Source organism: Cynoglossus semilaevis, chromosome Z, assembly GCF_000523025.1.
Source record: "Cynoglossus semilaevis isolate Cse_v1.0 chromosome Z, Cse_v1.0, whole genome shotgun sequence".
NCBI lineage: Eukaryota > Metazoa > Chordata > Actinopteri > Pleuronectiformes > Cynoglossidae > Cynoglossus > Cynoglossus semilaevis.
The window spans coordinates 13,028,418-13,045,784 of record NC_024328.1 but is presented as its reverse complement, the minus strand read 5'-3'; the positions used below and the strand labels follow the sequence as shown (position 1 = coordinate 13,045,784).

Here is a 17,367-nt window from a genome sequence, read left to right as displayed (position 1 = left end):
GTGCGGGGGGGGTGGGGTGGTGGGGGGGGGGGGGGGGTTTACAGATGACAAAAATCTCTACCAGTGGGCGAAACCAGTGGAGGTTGAAAATAACAAGTTGTTTATCAACTGGTCCCTGGGTCCCTCGTCCTAATAATCATGAGACAAACAGCACCACCTGTAGTAAGTTACTGGACATTGACTAAAAGACAAAGACATGAAAAAGGGGTAAAATATGAATATCACAGGGCATTGATAAGACGAGTGGAGGAGTGGAGAGGAGAGGAGAGGAGAGGAGGGGAGAGGAGAGGAGAGGAGAGGAGGGGAGAGGAGAGGAGAGGAGAGCAGAGGAGAGGAGAGGAGAGCAGAGGAGAGGAGAGGAGAGGAAAGGAGAGGAGGGGATGGGATGGGAGAGGAGAAGCGAAGAGAAGAGAAGAAAAGAGGAGAGAAGAGAAGAGAAGAGAAGAGTAGAGAAGAGGAGAGGAGAGAAGAGAAGAGAAGAGGAGAGAAGAGAAGAGAAGAGAAGAGTAGAGAAGAGGAGAGGAGAGAAGAGAAGAGAAGAGAAGAGTAGAGAAGAGGAGAGGAGAGAAGAGAAGAGGAGAGAAGAGAAGAGGAGAGAAGAGAAGAGAAGAGGAGTGCAGAGGAGAGGAGAGGAGAGGAGAGGAAAGGAGAGGAGGGGATGGGATGGGAGAGGAGAAGCGAAGAGAAGAGAAGAAAAGAGGAGAGAAGAGAAGAGAAGAGTAGAGAAGAGGAGAGGAGAGGAGGGGAGGGGAGGGGAGGAGAAAAGAGAAGAGAAGAGAAGAGAAGAGAAGAGAAGAGAAGAGAAGAGAAGAGAAGAGAAGAGAAGAGAAGAGAAGAGAAGAGAAGAGAAGAGAAGAGAAGAGAAGAGAAGAGAAGAGAAGAGAAGAGAAGAGAAGAGAAGAGAAGAGAAGAGGAGAGGAGAGGAGGAGACATATGGACAGTCAGATGGAGGTATATTAGAATGAGGAGAATCCAGCAGTGACAGTGTTAAATCCCCTGACGAGAAGCAATAACCATCTAAAGTCTATGATTAGTGAACCACCCACCCACACACACACACACACACACACACACACACACACACACACACACACACCTCTTTTAGCCAGTCCATTTCGAAGACTAAAACAAAACACTTGACCAAAAGTTGGTTTCAAAATGTTAAAAGAAAAATCTAAAAATGTATTTTAGTTCGACTGAACAAAAAAAAAAAAAAAAAAAAGGACTTCCTGCAGTTGAAAAGCACTCTAGCACACATTCAGACATATGTTCACAGACGCACAAAAAACGGTGACACAAGGTGAACTCAGCATGGGGCGCTGTCACATATGTCACTGTGACCACCAGTCACTCACATATGCTGCTCTGAATCCTAAGAACACACACAAACACACACACACAAACACACACACACACACTACCAACCAGAACAGAGTGTTAACCTCAGGGGTCAAGGTCAGGGTGGTTGGCAGCCAACGGGGTTGAAACCCGCTGTTGCCCTCTGTGAGAAGGAGGAAACAAACTGGGCAGCACATGCACATGCTGCTCTGGAAAAACACACACACACACACACATACATACCATTTTGACTCATTTCTAATTCATAAAGTAAAAAAAAAACCCTTATATTTCAGATATATTTTTCATATATGACAGTAATTAACTATGACCTTCAACTTGACTCTTCACCCCACTGTGACCACTGCGGTCATTGAACAACACCGTACGGGAAACAGCAGCGTTCAGTCAGTCACCTGAGATGGAGCCCAGCAGCACGTTGTTCTTGATGCAACGGTAGACGTAGTCGTAGCTCTGGGGTTTGAGGGGAGATCCAGTCGACAGGATGGTGTGAAGGGACTGCAGGTTGTGTGTTTCCACTAGAAGAAAATGAAAAGAAAAAACAGTGTAAATATATATATATATATAAATGTAAAAAATATATATATATAAATATATATATAAATATATACACAATATATATATATAAATATATATACACAATATATATATAAATATATACCCACATATATACACACATATATACATTATATATATATATATATATATATAAAACTTACATACAAAAACCTACATCACTGACCCTGCACTTAACTGCAGTAACTGTTACTACATGTGTACATGTTGACAAAAAAATGACAGCAACATACTGTACATATATGTATATATAAAAGTATATGTGTGTTTGTAGCATGTTACCGAAAACATTACTGTGCAATACCCACGTGTACAAGTTTACAAAAACCGGACAATGAAATATAGGTGTAAATGTGTGCAATATATAGTACATATATATATACACATATATATATATACATATATATACACATATATATATATACATATATATACACATATATATATACATAAATAAGTGTTTTCCGGTTGTTGGTCATCAACAACAGTCGCTCTGAGGCCTGATTCGAACCTGATACGTAATCATTAGGATACTCCCACGTATGCAGTATGGGGGGGGGGGGGGGGGTGTTAACAACGAAGTGCGCGCTAACAATGACAGTGTGTGTGTGTGTGTGTGTGTCAGCTAATTCCCCGCTGTGATTTAAAAATGAACTCACTAAATTGAGCTATAATTACGGCTTGATCGTGTTCAACAAGCAAAGCCCTGTCATCCCCCCTTCGCCCCCTGCTGTTTCCAAGGAGAAGCCAAGCATTCAACAAGACTGGTCTAAATATACTCCAAACAGCTGCATGGAATATACAGTATATAAAATATACACGTACAGAAAAAGACAGACGGGAGTCTGGGGGTGCGGGAGGGGGGAGTCGATCCAAGGTGTGTCCGAACTAGGAGGGGGATTCATGGCTAATCGAGATGGAAACAAACTGTGGGTCGGGGTCCAGATTTGTGCCTTCTCTTTTGGCCTGTGCTCTGATTCAGTTCAAATATAAGTCAATTTTATTCCTATAAAAAACATACACATTTGCCTGAGTGGGCTGGACAAACTGGGAGTTCTACGAGAATTGTGGGAAAAAAAGTCAAGACAGGAAACAGTAGAAATATCCTCCGTATGAATCTAGTGGATGGCACGCAAACACTGTCTTTTGCGTTTCTTTCTTCTGATCGGTTCACTGCTGCAGCTCTCTCTCTCTCTCTCTCTCTCTTTCTCTCTCTCTCAGAATGCCATGCCTCCAGGAGTCCTGGTCCAAATGTCAGCACAGGGAAAAGGGCCACTCCACTGGGACAACCAGTGAAGAAGCTTCCCTCTGCTGGCCTCCCAACCTGCCAGAAGCATGCTTTGACACACACACACACATGCACGCACACACGCACACACACACAGATCAATAGATAATAGATAGATCGCCCTCTGCTGCACCGTTCTCTAATAAGCATCCAAAGGAACAGACAGAGTCCAACTGAGTCCACTGATTGTCCAACGGACAGGACGAGGATAGACAGACAGAGAGAGAGAAAGACAGGCAGACAGACAGGACACCTTGATGAGGACCTCTCTTTGTCTGTCTGTGTGACTGAATGTCCCTTTTTCTTGGAGGGAGTGGGGGGGCGGGTCAACAAATTTACGAAAAATATCTACTTTCATACTTCTTACTTCCTGCAAGTCATTTCTCTGGACCTTTAATCTAGTCTAACGATTATAAATTATTTCAGCAGAGGGCGCAAAAATCAACCAAATCCGTACATTTAACAAACACTGAGGGGGAAAAAAAAAAAAAAAAAAACTTGGACTTGCATTCTTACCGCATCTGCCTGCTCACCTACTCCCCCTAGTGGCATCATGGCAGATTGACGTTTGATTAAAGTAGCATCATTTATTTAGCAGAGCTGGAGCCAATGGCAGCAGTCAACACTCCATGCATCACAGATAGACATCCATTCACACTCACATTCACACCGACAGCGTGAATAGGCGTCCAAGTGACATGATGCAGTATGTATTTTGACCGGACCAGGGACACGCACAAAACCTCCATGGGGGACAATGGAACAACGAACCTTTCCGGAAGACAAGCTCGCTAGCCACTTCTGCCACCCTGTGGCCAGAGTACAGAATCAGCAGCTGAGACTCAACAAACAATGATGAATTTAAATCACATCATTATTTAGGAGCTGAGTGAAAACACCTGGAACACTCGGCCGGCGGAAATAACAACGTCCGGCAACGTCATTTCTATGTCATTACCTCAGCGGACGATCACAAAGTGTTAAGCATTAAGCAGGTTTTCACAAAAAAAAACCGCAGGCAAATGGTCCACGAGAACGAGGCCTGCCGGTTTCACCCGTACAATTTAAACCATTAAGTGCCTTTTAGCTGTTGTGATGCGGGGGGGGGGGGGGGAGGGGCGGACGATGGCACAATCAAAATGTCATGTATGAAGGTTAGCGGCGAGGCTAATAAGCCGCTGGCACAGCTCTGATTGTATGCAGAGACCTGGCTATTTGAGGTTCCTCTCCATGACTCATACAAACGATCCTGAAGCACTTTTTTTTTTTTTTTCTTAATCCATTTGATCCAGGGTCAAACAACTGTTGGGTCACACACACACAGCAAACGGCACAAAAGACGGGCCGGGAGTCCGACAGCGTCGCTTTAATAATCATTATCGTGTCCATCTGTTCTAAGGTTCCATTCTCAGGTGTGTGTGTGTGTGTTTCTCTCTTTAGGTTCCCAGCTCGTTATTTGTGTGCATCCATGTGTGTCTGTGGATGTCTGTGTTCCTGTTCACAAAGGTGTGCAGAGGATTGTCTTTTTTGGACCACAACTCACTGGGTTTCAGGTTCCTCTCCTGCAGCACAGCCAGCCACTTGGCCCCAGTACCAAAGATAGTTATGCTAGAAAAAAAAAAAAAAACAGAACACACAGAGAGAGAGAGAGAGAGAGAACGTGTCAATGATGTAAACAAAACAGTGGAAATGATTTTTTTGTTTTAGCTTGACACAAAAAGAATCTTTTGTTTTGCCACAAATGTTTAATTAATCTTTGTTGTTTGTTGCTGCAGTGCCGCATAAAACCTCGTCACAAACGGAACAATCTGTGAATGCTTTCGTTATTATACCTCAATTAAATACTCATACTCCGAAACGCGTATCGATCCTATACCTGGATACCTTTATGAGTACCAGTCAACCAGTATTTTCTGTTTCCCTCTCACAGCTCAGTGTCTCAGTTGTCCTCATGAGGTGTTTCATTAAAGTAGGTCAACAATTGTGTCCATAGTTCGGAGGGAGTTTAAGATCAGGGGTCGAAGACCAACCGTAGGATCGGTTCAGTAACGAACTGAGAAACATCTCGCTCAAAGGCAAGCGATCTAACCACTGACTCCGCCCTGAGGCCCTGCAGTAAAACAGCGACTGAGTTCAAAACGTCGTCTTGTTTTCTATGGTCCAAAGTCATGTGTAATGTGGACCAGTGGGTACAGAAAATGTTCAGATTGCAGGTTGCTGGGGGCAATGCTTAAGGAAGTAGGTTTGTGTCCGGAAGGTCGTAGGTTCGAATCCACCAGCCATCAGGTTCCACTGAGGTTTTTTCATTGTACCGTCCAGTGCAATGACAATAAAGACTAGTCTATTCTGAGGATGGCAACCGTCCCCAGAGTATTCAGCAAGATGACGGGATAAAGAAAGAGGTCACATTTGGTTGTGTGCGGTGGAGTGCACTTTGCCAATAAATCACTTACGGACTCCAAATGCCAAAGAACAACAAGATATGTGACTTAATCAAAATAATTTGAACTTATTGATTGGGAAATGCTTGTGTTAACAGCAGATCTGCTGCAAAAAGGCTGCCCCCTGTCAGGCACCAAGCATGTGATTCCTCTCTGAATCGAACCCAGGACTCTCTGCTCTCTGCTTCTGAGGCTACACTATGGCACCATCTTGACGTTACTGTTATTTTTTGTTTAAAACATCGTCATCATTCAGCAATCGTGATTTGATGCAAATGTTACAAACAGCCTTTTTTCCCCAACGCTCCTAAAGGTAGTGATTAATAGTCGACCTCCGAGAAACAAAGGAAAAACACGGGCGTGGTTCCCTGCTCCGTTGCACGAGGAGCCATAACTGTAACCGCCTCTCTGAGTAGAATTCCAAAAACAAAGTTACTCAACGGCCTCTGCCTTTAATCCCTTCTGCTCCAGTGAAGCTGCTCAGCATCCGAGTGTGTGTCACTGTGTACTGAGCCAAACCTCCACTGGGAGATAAGGTGGAGGGAAAAACAAAACAAAAAAACAACTGGTGTGGTAATTGAGTTTAAAGTGAACAAACACATTAAGATCAACCACAGTGGCGGTCAGGTTGGTGCGGGACAAATGTCTCCGTTGTAACCGTTTCACCAGCGGCGGCTTCAAAGGAGGAGGCGGCCACCAGGTTGCTTACATTCTGACGTGAAGTGATTTTTTTTTTTTTTTTTTTGAACCGGCTTTCTTCTATGGATCAAAGTGAAGCACTGAAGGCTGACAACACGTAGATGGTGAGAAGTGACAGAACGTCACTCTGATGTTCTTCTGCAGTTCCACCTTAGAAACAAAGGTCTGGTTTTTTTTTGTTTTTTTTTTAAAGCCTGCGTCTGTTAATGGACCTGTTCTCCTTGTTCAGCGTCTCTCTGTGTCTTTTCAAGTTCTTTCAGTTGACACGTTGATCAATTCATTTGCCAAATATTGCTATAGTAACCAGGGCAGGTCAATCAAAACTAGAAAAGAATCTGTCTGCAGGTACACAAAGCATCTGTCCGGTGAATGATTGGTCAATAGCCTGCCATTTTGGTGTCTGGAAAAAATGTGATTTGTTCTGAGAAGTTCGAATTGATTTCTGTTAATACGGGCTCTCGGTGGGGAAAGACGTGGTGTCAAAGCTCAGAGGTCCAGAGAAATTAAATCTCACACAATGAAACAAAAAAGACAATGACGGAAATGTGCCTCAGACAGACTGCCAGTTTTGGAAACCATTTGCAAGTTTGTACCAAAGCTCATTCGAGATATCAAAAGAAAATGGCTGACGTCAATTGAATTATTTATTTATTACTAATAAAAGCAAAACTTTCCTTTTCTATAACTTTATTTTTTCAGGTTATTATTCAAGCAACTTGAATATTCAACAATATATGTACGTATATATGTACATGTATATGTACATATAAGTACATATACTATATATGCACATATATTTATGTACATATATATGCACACATTTATGTTCATATATATGGGCATAAATATATGTGCATACGTATGCACATATATTTAAGCATAGATAAATAGAGATAAACGGAGTTCCCTTTGGGAAATTAAGACTATATATACACATACATACGTACATATATAGCTAGATATATTTTAAAAAATATATATACATATATTTAAACACGTACAAATACATACAAACAAATATGTCCATATACTGTACGTATGTACGTATATATGCACATGTATACACATACTGTATATACGATGGTGACAATTGTTCATTAGTAATATGAAGGCACAGCGTAAAATGCTAATACTTCAAAAAGACTAAAAAAATTTAAATATGGCCTGTTTCAACCATCGGACCATCACCCTAATACTGCATGCACGTAGTGATGTACTATAAAGTCATTTCACACTCTCTCTCTTTCTCTCTCTCTCTCTCTCTCTCTCTCTCTCAGCCTGATCGCCCCATCTGAACATCTGCATTCGTTTTCGGCCGGCTGCCATGGAAATGAAGCCTGTGTCCTGATTGGAGGCAGGTGGCCAGGTGCAGCTGCTAACTAACTGTTTAGTATGGAGCGTAGGAAGAGACACCGTGGGCTTGTGAGTTTGACGGAGCATGTGTCTGCATGTCACACTGCACCGCCGTTATCTGCTTCGAGGATTACCGCAAGCTCCAAAGCCAATAAGGGACACTCCAAACCAATCAGACGGCAGAGCACCACCCTGCAGTTTTCAACGTTAATGTGTCTCTACACGCTGCGATGTCGCGTCCAGAGTCCCATTTGTGAGCGCACGTTTTTTCTGATGTGCCTTCACACTAGGAACTGAAACAGCTCTCTTCTGCAGCAGACGCAGCTTGACTCTATGATGGTGTGATTCTTTACAGATTATGCAGCACTACATCTCTTTAACTACACTGCTCCAGCTTCCTGTAACGCTGCGGCATCTAGATCACGGACTCCCAACCCATGTGCCGCAGCACGCAAGTGTGACATGTGAGAGAGAGCATCAGGTGTACGAGTTAAAAACGAGCCATTTAACACTAAAACCGTTCGGAAGACTGTCACTAATTGAAATCAAATAGTTTGCCTGCGAGATACTGAAAGGCGGAACATTCTTCCATTTGAGGGCAGCAGAGGGCTAAAAAAAAAGTAAAAAAAGAGAAAGACTCAATGCTGTTGAAGAAGATCTTCATGTGTGTCTTTCTTCAATTCCTGTGGTTATCAGTCTTGTGTTCAGCTAAACAGGCCCAGGTTTCACGCTGAGTAAGTAAATTGTGGGGAAATTTTAAAAAAAAGATCATTATATTACATTATGTGACATTTTGTCTAGTGGTGTCTTTGGACTTTTTTTTTAATAATATGCAAATAGCTAATAAAAAATAATAAATCAGCAATACGTTGACGATATCTGAATACAAGACGTTCTGTGTAAATGATTGATTCCTTGGCAGAAAAATCTAAAGATCAACAAGCTGCCAACCTGAACCCGTTATAATCACATGGAGAATATTCATATTATATATTGGCCTCAGGTTTATCCCTTTGAATACTAGTACAGTCTAGTACAGTAACAAAAGGGTCTAGTTTTATCTGCTGAACTCTTCCGCACCGATGCAGTAGGTTATCTTCTGGGAGAGTTATCGCTCCACCGAAGATAACCAGGGCTAACACTTTGGCAATAGAACAAGACAAGGTTCCTGGATCGAGATAGTACAAATCCTATTGTTGCATCAGACCGGTACATAATGGACAAAAGATAAAAAGATGACAAGATTATCCTCAGAAAAAGGCTAGCCTGAAATTCCCATATGTACAGAACGCGGAACCTGTCAGGACTATAAACGCCGTAACCTTTTCTTTTTTGGCTCAACTCTGAATAACGCTGAATTTATGCCCTCTGAAGAGAGGCCCGGTAAATCCAATTTGCTTGCGTTGAAGAGGTATGGAAGTTGCTCAAGCAAAATGTTCTCGGCCATACAGGTTTAAAGCATATTTAACAGTTGGGCTGTGGGTGCAGGAACTCAAGTGTGTTTTATTTTTTTATAAAATGAGTGAAAACTATTTCACCTATTTGCCTGCTGGTAAATGTTTTACTGATACAGTTTGTCTGCACGTGCATTTGATTGCTTTGTTTGTAGAATAGGGTAAGTGAATATTCACTTAGATTTTATACAAAGAATGATATATAATATATACATATATACATGTACATATATAAATATATATTTACACATACACATATATACACATACGCATACACATATTTATATATATATACACATGTATAAACACGATTTGCCTGCTGGTAAATGTTTTACTGATACAGTTTGTCTGCACGTGCATTTGATTGCTTTGTTTGTAGAATAGGGTAAGTGAATATTCACTTAGATTTTATACAAAGAATGATATATAATATATACATATATACATGTACATATCAGTGGTGCAGGTAGTTACCTTCACTATATACACATACGCATACACATATTTATCACACATATATATACATATATACACATATATACATATATACATATATATACACACATATATACATATATGTACATATATATACTGTTACTGTTACTTAGTCAGTGGTGCAGGTAGTTACCTTCTGTTGCCCGAGCACTAACGCTGCTAACGCTCTGACCGTGTGTCTAGGCCAACCAACCCACGGCTGCTCCAATAACCTGGTTCAATTTAGTGCCCAGCGTGCAGGATGGGTCAACGACGACAGCGTCACTCTGGAGGCGGCGAGGTACTCTCGGCCTGTTACTGTATATAAGGCCCCTTAGACTCTGACAGATTAATAATAGCCAACCTTAGCACAGGAGATGAGGGTGCAAAAACTTCCCTGCTAGCCTCTCCCAGAGCGCAGCATGTGGGTAAATGTGTCTGAACTGGCAACATCCTCACTTAATTGGTTCAAAAATCTTCTCGCTTTGTAAAAGGTTCCATCCATCTTTCTGTCACGCTGGCTCCCTCTAGCTGTATTTTGTCGGTGCGGGTAATTACACTAACAACATTCCAACCTTGTTCACGCCGTTTGTTAAAAAAAAAAAAAAAAAAAAGCCACATAAAAAATACTATAAACTTGATAATAGTATAAATACATATATAAATATAAATAAAGAAAACTGTATCTTGCCAACTTTGAAAGTTATACAGTCCTACCATCACACAGCCATCCCTACATTTGATCATGCAGCGTCTACTCAAATTGTGAAAGGAGCTCATTAGCTTTGAGATCCGCGAATCCTGTTCCGACTTTCTGCAGTATAAGTACTTTTCCCCGGCACTTTTGCTCTACTGACTTCACTACTCCCCCTCTGTGTCAATTTTTTCTCCCCATTACTTCCCTTCCTTGCTGAAGGCAATATGCCATCTCTGCGGCACAGAATGTGTGTCTGGGGTATAACTGTCTTTAAGCGTCTTACTTTTGCTGACCACATTGCAGTTTCTTTCCTTAAAAAACGCAGTTTAACCAAAGGTTGACTGAGTGTACGCGGTAGCGCACGCGCGCGGTCACAAACTGCCACGCCTGACGCAATCTCCGATGGCTGGCTGGTGGGCTGGCGCTCGTGTCGGTGCTGCTAAAAAGGAACCCGAGGCGCTGCTTTCAGTAGAGGTCAAAGGTAAATCAATTCCCACTGGACAACATCTACCGCTGCCCGGAATAATGTCCGTGCAGTTTGTCGTGGTTCTTTAAATGTCGACTGGAGCTACTGGACAAACAAAGGCGCTGCGTTTGACATCTTGTCTTTAAACAAAACCAAAAAGACTTGTCAAATAAGAAACAATCTAATTCAATGGTACAAACTGTTAAAGTAAAACAGGTAAGAGTTAATTAATTAATTATAATCAAGGCTAAAATGCTTTTATCATCTTCTACGCCATCTGTTGGGGAAACGTGGGTATTGCAAGGAAAAATCAGAAGTATAATGACAATATAAATAAATTATATAATTTGGAAAAAGTTTGGCGGGCCGGATTAAAAAGCTGAACGGGCCGCATCCGGGCCCCCAGGCCTTAGTTTCCCATGCCTGTTCTCTTCGGCAGCTCTACTGTGACATCTGAACCGGTTCATTGTCAACACTGGGTTTAACATCCGCAATTATGGTGCTCATGGAGGAGGAGAGGTGTTCAGGTATCGTTTTGATAGTTTTGATTGACTTAAGTGGCGCTTTGGCCCAGAGGCAATGTCTCTGTCTTAGGTGTGGTTGTGGCAAGTTCGAATCCCAGTTAGGGCGTTTGGTACCTTCCAGTGGACTCACCACCTGCAGGAAGGTTTAGGGGGGTTGGTACGGTGCAGTGTGATTTGGGTGGAGACTGCTGCCCCCGCGACCCGGTAAGTGGATGCAAATGGATGGATGGTTGACTTAAGAATCAGAGAAAAAAGTTCACTTTTGAAATCTTCTCTTGAAAAAAGGCATCAGCAGTCGACGTTTATTTAAAAAAAAAAAAAACTGGAGTTTAAAGCAACCGTTTCTAGATCTGCCCAGGAGACCACGATTGCACAAAGGATTAAACTGCGCAATTTCCCCCTGGATCCTTTACACCAGTTAACACCCAAACTGTTTAAGGTTTGGGTTTTAAAGACAAACCCATTACGAGCAGCAAGAAACAACAAAAACTACACAGATACGTCCGTTTGTGCCTCTGTTCGTGTTAGCATGTTAGCATGTTAGTGTGTGTGTGTTGATCACGTGACTCACCCCAGCTTGTCAGTCAGGTTCCACAGAACGTCCGGCGTAGGCATCAGGGGTGAACCGTCGTACAACACCACGGAGGATCCCACGGCCAGAGCCGACACCAACCAGTTCCACATCATCCAGCCCGTCTGTGAACGCCACAGACGCACAAAAAAAAAGACGGGTCACCGACATTGGCAACATTTGCGTCGCATTCAATGATGAACGGCATAGTCACCGTGACGCTAACGTCGAGAAACAGAAGCTCGATTTTAACGCGTTCAATTTCAGAAGAGAGAGCAGAGAGCAAGGTGGGGGGCGGGGGGTTGAGTTGGGGGCAGATCAGACAGGTCAAGGGGCTCAATTCCCTGACCACTGGGTTGTGTCTGAAACCCAAGACAGATTCCAGGGATGGAGCATAAAAAAAAAAACACATTAGGATTTCAGCTGTGAGAATCCTCAGACTACGGAGTTCAAATGGTTAATGATGTCGTAAATTAGTCTCCGGGCCACTTGATGTGGAATGAGATGAGATTTAAACAAAAAAAGATGAAAGATAAAAAGAGATGAGATTTCAAGATGAGAGCAGATCAAAGAGATTAGATGAAATGAGATCAAAACAGATCAAGATTCAAAAAGATTAGATGAAATAAGCCTGAAGGAAATTCCACGAGATTAAAATTGGACTGAGAAGAGATCGAATTGTAGGTGTGGGATTAGACCGGACAGGGAGATATGAGATTAAATACAGGAGGAAGGGATGAAATTAAAACGGGTGAGGCAGGACTATGGAGATGGGGTGAGATCTCTTAATCTCATATTAGGAGATGGTTTTAAATGGGAAGAGATCAAATACAAATTGATTAGATGAAGAAACGATGATGTGAGATTACAGGATTAGAGATTAGACGAGGTAATGAGGAGAGACGAAAAGAGAAAAATAAAACTAACTGGATGAAATTAGGAGATACCTGAAGAGACACCTCTTCAGGTATCTCCTACTTTCATCCATAAAATGACTTTTCATCCTACTTTTTATCCATAAGAAAGATAAGAGAGATTAAAGGAGATTAGATTAAGAGATGGCATGAAAAAAAAATATGGGGTGCAGTTCCCTTTATTGACCACCAAATCTACGTAAAGCGGACTTTTCTCTTTGACCTCTTTGGCCAAGATGCATCAGCAACAACCAATGAAATCAACAGAACCAGTGCAGAGGAAGACCGCTGCCCTCCTGTGGTTGGTGGACCTACCGTAGTGTAATAAATGATGACGTCACTGCTGGTCATATTGCCATGAAGAACGTGTTCCTTCAAGTGTTGGATGAGTGTCCCCTGAAAGACACACAACACTGTAATTTTGCAAAAAATTAAAACTTTTTTTTATGTATGAAAATATTAGAAAATAAACCAAAAACAAATCTGCTGCTCGTGACAGAAACAGAAATCAAACGGCCGAGTGTCCCACAGCCCGCGAACACATCACAGACAGACAGGTTTGTAGCAGGGAACAGAGAAGGAACCGTTCATGTGTGACTGTTCCTGCCTCACCCCTGAGCCCTGAGTGTGTACTCTGCTGTTCACACAAATCGCTGGGCCGTGCAGTTGCGCCCGGGCGTGTGCGCGTAACCTTTGGCAGGACTCGGCCGCCGTGTCTGCGCCACACTGCCACTGTGACCGTGAGTCAACGGAGCCGTGGCGGGGCAGAAAGCACGACAGTGCTGCGGCTAATTGGCCGAGCCAGAGAGGACTGCCAGCGTTTCTATATGAAATGTTTTCAGCGACGCATTACGGCCCAATTATCGGTGGCATGCGGGGAAAGACGCAAACTTAAAAAACAAAAGTCAGGAAGCCAGACAGAAAAACGGAGAAGAAAGGAAGGGCGGGGGGGGGTGTCAGAAACGAAATCAGGGAGGAAAGTAAAAGTAATGAGGGGAGAAAGAAGAAAGAAAAGTGGCTATAGGACTGAAAAGGCAAAAAAAAAAAAGATCTGTGTGGGAACCTTTGAGTGTTTAATCTTCTATTGTGGGTGAGGTTTTGGTGGATGAGGGGGGGGAGGTTGAAGTCATTTGTTTAACAGCCCATGTCACCAGGATGGGGTATCTAACAGGGACAAAAATGACATTCACACTCCCTGTTGAGAGCAAATAACCTTTAAAAGGCCCGCAGGAGGATGGATGTATGCTGCCATCTTATGGCAGAAAATGGAACATGACTCTTTATTTAAATTCCGTGGACATCCGTGATCTCACACGTTTGAGATCGGACCACAGCTAAAATCTGGTGAAGTCAGACAATTTCCTCCTGACTATAAATAAGATGAACTGTCTGGGCCACACGGTGGAGGATGTGGTTACTGCAAGCTCAGCGGTTTGCTGGTTCAATCCCCCAGCTCTCTGTGTGGATTTCTCGGATTTCTCTGGGCACTTCTAGTTTCCAAAGGTAAAAAAAAAAAAAAGTAGGACAAGATCACAGGTTCACTCTAAAATTGACACAGAGTGTCATATTTAGGTGTGAATCGTTGCTCGTTTCCCCGTCCAATGTGTGACCCCACGCGTCTCCGATGACTCCTGATTTGGCTCTAAAGCTCTAAAAACTGTCTTAAAAATTTTTTTTTTGGTTTGACAGGTTGACCGCCAACTTTACGTCTTGTCCCACTGACCTAAAAATTCAGATTTTCTTTTCTCTTTGGACTCACTTTCAATCTGACAGAGACTGACTGATGGCAGGAGGATGTTACTACAGCCGGTCAGTGTTGACTGTTTGTCTCAGCAGTGCAAACAACACAAACGAAAAAAAAAAAAAAAATTTCATATCAGGTTCTCAATAGTATTTCAATTCAAGAGAATTTTTTGGGGGGGTCGTCTCGCATCATGTTTCCCAGGAGTTTAGGAATAATGTCAATTGACTTTTAAAATATGGGTGCCGAGAAAAGACTGCTCTAGAGGTGGCATGACGAGAAAATAATTGAGAACCACTGCTGTAAGGTAGGAGCAGTTACCGCCCAAACACCGTGTGGCCCCAGGTTGGAAATTTTAAATTTTGTTTGAAACATTTCCAGTCATTCTGATCATCTGAACACTACACTTCAACAACATCATTTTAACAAATGGTTAATTTATACATTATTAAAGGTCAATTCTGCGTGTTTCAACTCTGGTGTGAACCTGTTATTGTGTTATTTTTTTTTTTAAAAGTCTGTACTCTGAGTCCGGATTAGTGAACTCCAAAGGCGGAGTCTCAGAAAACATTCTTTTTAAATCGACTCCTTTTTCATCGTGAGCTGTGAGGTTGGAGATCAAGTGTGCTCAAACATAAAAGTTTTTTTTTTTTTAATCGACCAGGAGGATTTTAGGATTCCTTAATCAAAACAAGGAGCTGAGCCAGAGTCCACGGCCTGAGCCGCAGCTCCTGGCTACAGCTGAGCTTTATAAGCTACAGAGGAGCAGAATAAATGTGTCTGCCAATGGGCAAATGTCAACAGTAATGTACAGCACTCTCTACTGCAGGAAAAAAAATAAATAAAAAAAATCATCATCCACACACGGGCGATTGCTTACCCCGGCAGAATGGACCATACATTTAGGAGCTCCCGTGGTTCCGGACGAGTACATGATGAACAGCGGGTGATTAAACGGAAGCTGTTCGAACTCCAACTGAGGGAGCTGGCCGCCATCCCCCAGTCCAGACGCCAGGAAGTCATCGATGAAAACGCTGCGGTCAAAAGGGAGGGAAAAGAGACACACGTGAGCCGCCGCTCGTGTTCCATCGTGTAAACCACGTGTCAAACTCAGGGCCCGTGGGCCAAATTTGGCCCGCCACCTCATTTTACATATGCGGCCCACCAGGCTTTAACATGCATTTGTTTGTTTTGAATAATAAAACTTTACAGCAGTGATGCTCAACTGGTGGCCTGCAGGCGGAATCTGGCCCACCAAACCATCCAACTCGGCCGGTGACTGGATTCCGAAAATAAACATCAGATAATAATGTGATTTTTATTCCATTTTTATTTTTTAGGGTAGTGGTCAAATTCTGCATGTGTGTAACACAATTTTTTTTTTTAAAAAGTGTCTGTTGTTCTGTGGTCATGTCAATACACAGACACAGACACACACACACACAAACACACCTGTTTGGGATCTTGGAGATGTCGGCCTCATGTTTGGAGCGAGCGTAGGGTATAACCACAACTTTCTTCAGGTCGGGAAGACCTGTGAAAGAAAAGGTCACATTTTTGTTAGTACTTATTTTTATGATCCTTTGACCAAAAAAAAAAAATTATCACATTTAACGTAATGGTTGACGACCTTTGACGACGCTGCTGAGCTTCTCCATGTGGTCGTGTGTTTTGCCGTTGTAAACCACGGCGGCGACGGAAAAGATGAGTTTGGGCTGAATTTGAGAAAACCTGTCGAGGACTCCCTGAAATATATTAAAAAAACATATTTAAACATGTTTAATTAATCAGAGAGGATTCAGTCTATAAGACACAAATGGATTTACACAAAGATATTCAGTGTAGTTCACAGAGCAGCCAGAAGGGGCAGTAGAAGACAAAAAATCTTTACATTGATTCCAAAGTCCACAGACGTTGAGCTCCAAATGGCTCCGATGCTAGCTGCTGCCAACATGGCCTCCACGGCGTGGATGCCATTGGGGAGGTAGCCTGAAAAGAAGAAAACAAACTTGTGGTTTATACAATTCAATAGTATAAAAAAAATGTTAGAAATATCTATGTGACAATTTTTTATTTTATGAAAACAAATGTGTTTGTTATGAGTTATATCAGTGTCCACAGAATGGGCTGCGTTCTAATAGGGCTGCTGAGAAGTGGAGCACATCCGACACAGCACCGTCGCATTGGTTCTCAATTATTTTCTGTCATGCCCCCCCTAGGGGACAGAAATGTTTTCACGCCGGCCCCACTCTCCCGACCCACACACTCAAGTAAATGAACATACTATTCAGCGCTTGCGAATATGTATATTTTTATCTGTACAAACCACTGTATGAGCTGCTGCCCCCTAGTGACTGGAGGGCTTGTTGTCCTTCAAGCATTACAGCAGTGGTACACTTAGGGGGGCCCGCCCCACTATTTGAGAAGTACCGCATTAAAGACACCTGAGCCGACAGACAGCTCTGATGTCGGGATGTCTGAGGTCACAAGGTCATCTCAACACCATCAGTTAAAACTGTGAGAGTGGAGCTGTGAACTGTTGACTGGAGGAGAACCTCAGGAGGAGGAGAACCTCAGGAGGAGGAGAACCTGAGGAGGATAACTTCAGGAGGAGAACCTCAGGAGGAGAACCTCAGGAGGAGAACCTCAGGAGGAGAACCTCAGGAGGAGAACCTCAGGAGGAGAACCTCAGCAAAAGAACCTGAGGAGAAGAACCTCAGGAAGAGAACCTGAGGAGGAGAACCTGAAGAGGAAAACCTCGGGAGGAGATCCTCGGGAGGAAAACCTCAGGAGGAGAACATCAGGAGGAG

At 42.8% G+C, this 17,367-nt stretch overlaps 1 protein-coding gene across 1 annotated transcript in view; it reads right to left on the bottom strand.

The window, feature by feature from the left end:
- The window catches only part of aacs (acetoacetyl-CoA synthetase), a 31,063-nt gene that overhangs the window by 8,032 nt on the left and 5,664 nt on the right, over positions 1-17,367 (bottom strand). Inside the window, exons 5-12 of the mRNA XM_008336371.3 lie at positions 16,449-16,546; positions 16,188-16,302; positions 16,010-16,091; positions 15,438-15,591; positions 13,132-13,212; positions 11,903-12,027; positions 4,767-4,831; positions 1,755-1,877 (exon numbers count right to left, since the gene is read on the bottom strand). Coding sequence (XP_008334593.1) covers positions 1,755-1,877; positions 4,767-4,831; positions 11,903-12,027; positions 13,132-13,212; positions 15,438-15,591; positions 16,010-16,091; positions 16,188-16,302; positions 16,449-16,546 — 843 coding nt within the window. The remainder of the gene's footprint in view (positions 1-1,754; positions 1,878-4,766; positions 4,832-11,902; positions 12,028-13,131; positions 13,213-15,437; positions 15,592-16,009; positions 16,092-16,187; positions 16,303-16,448; positions 16,547-17,367) is intronic.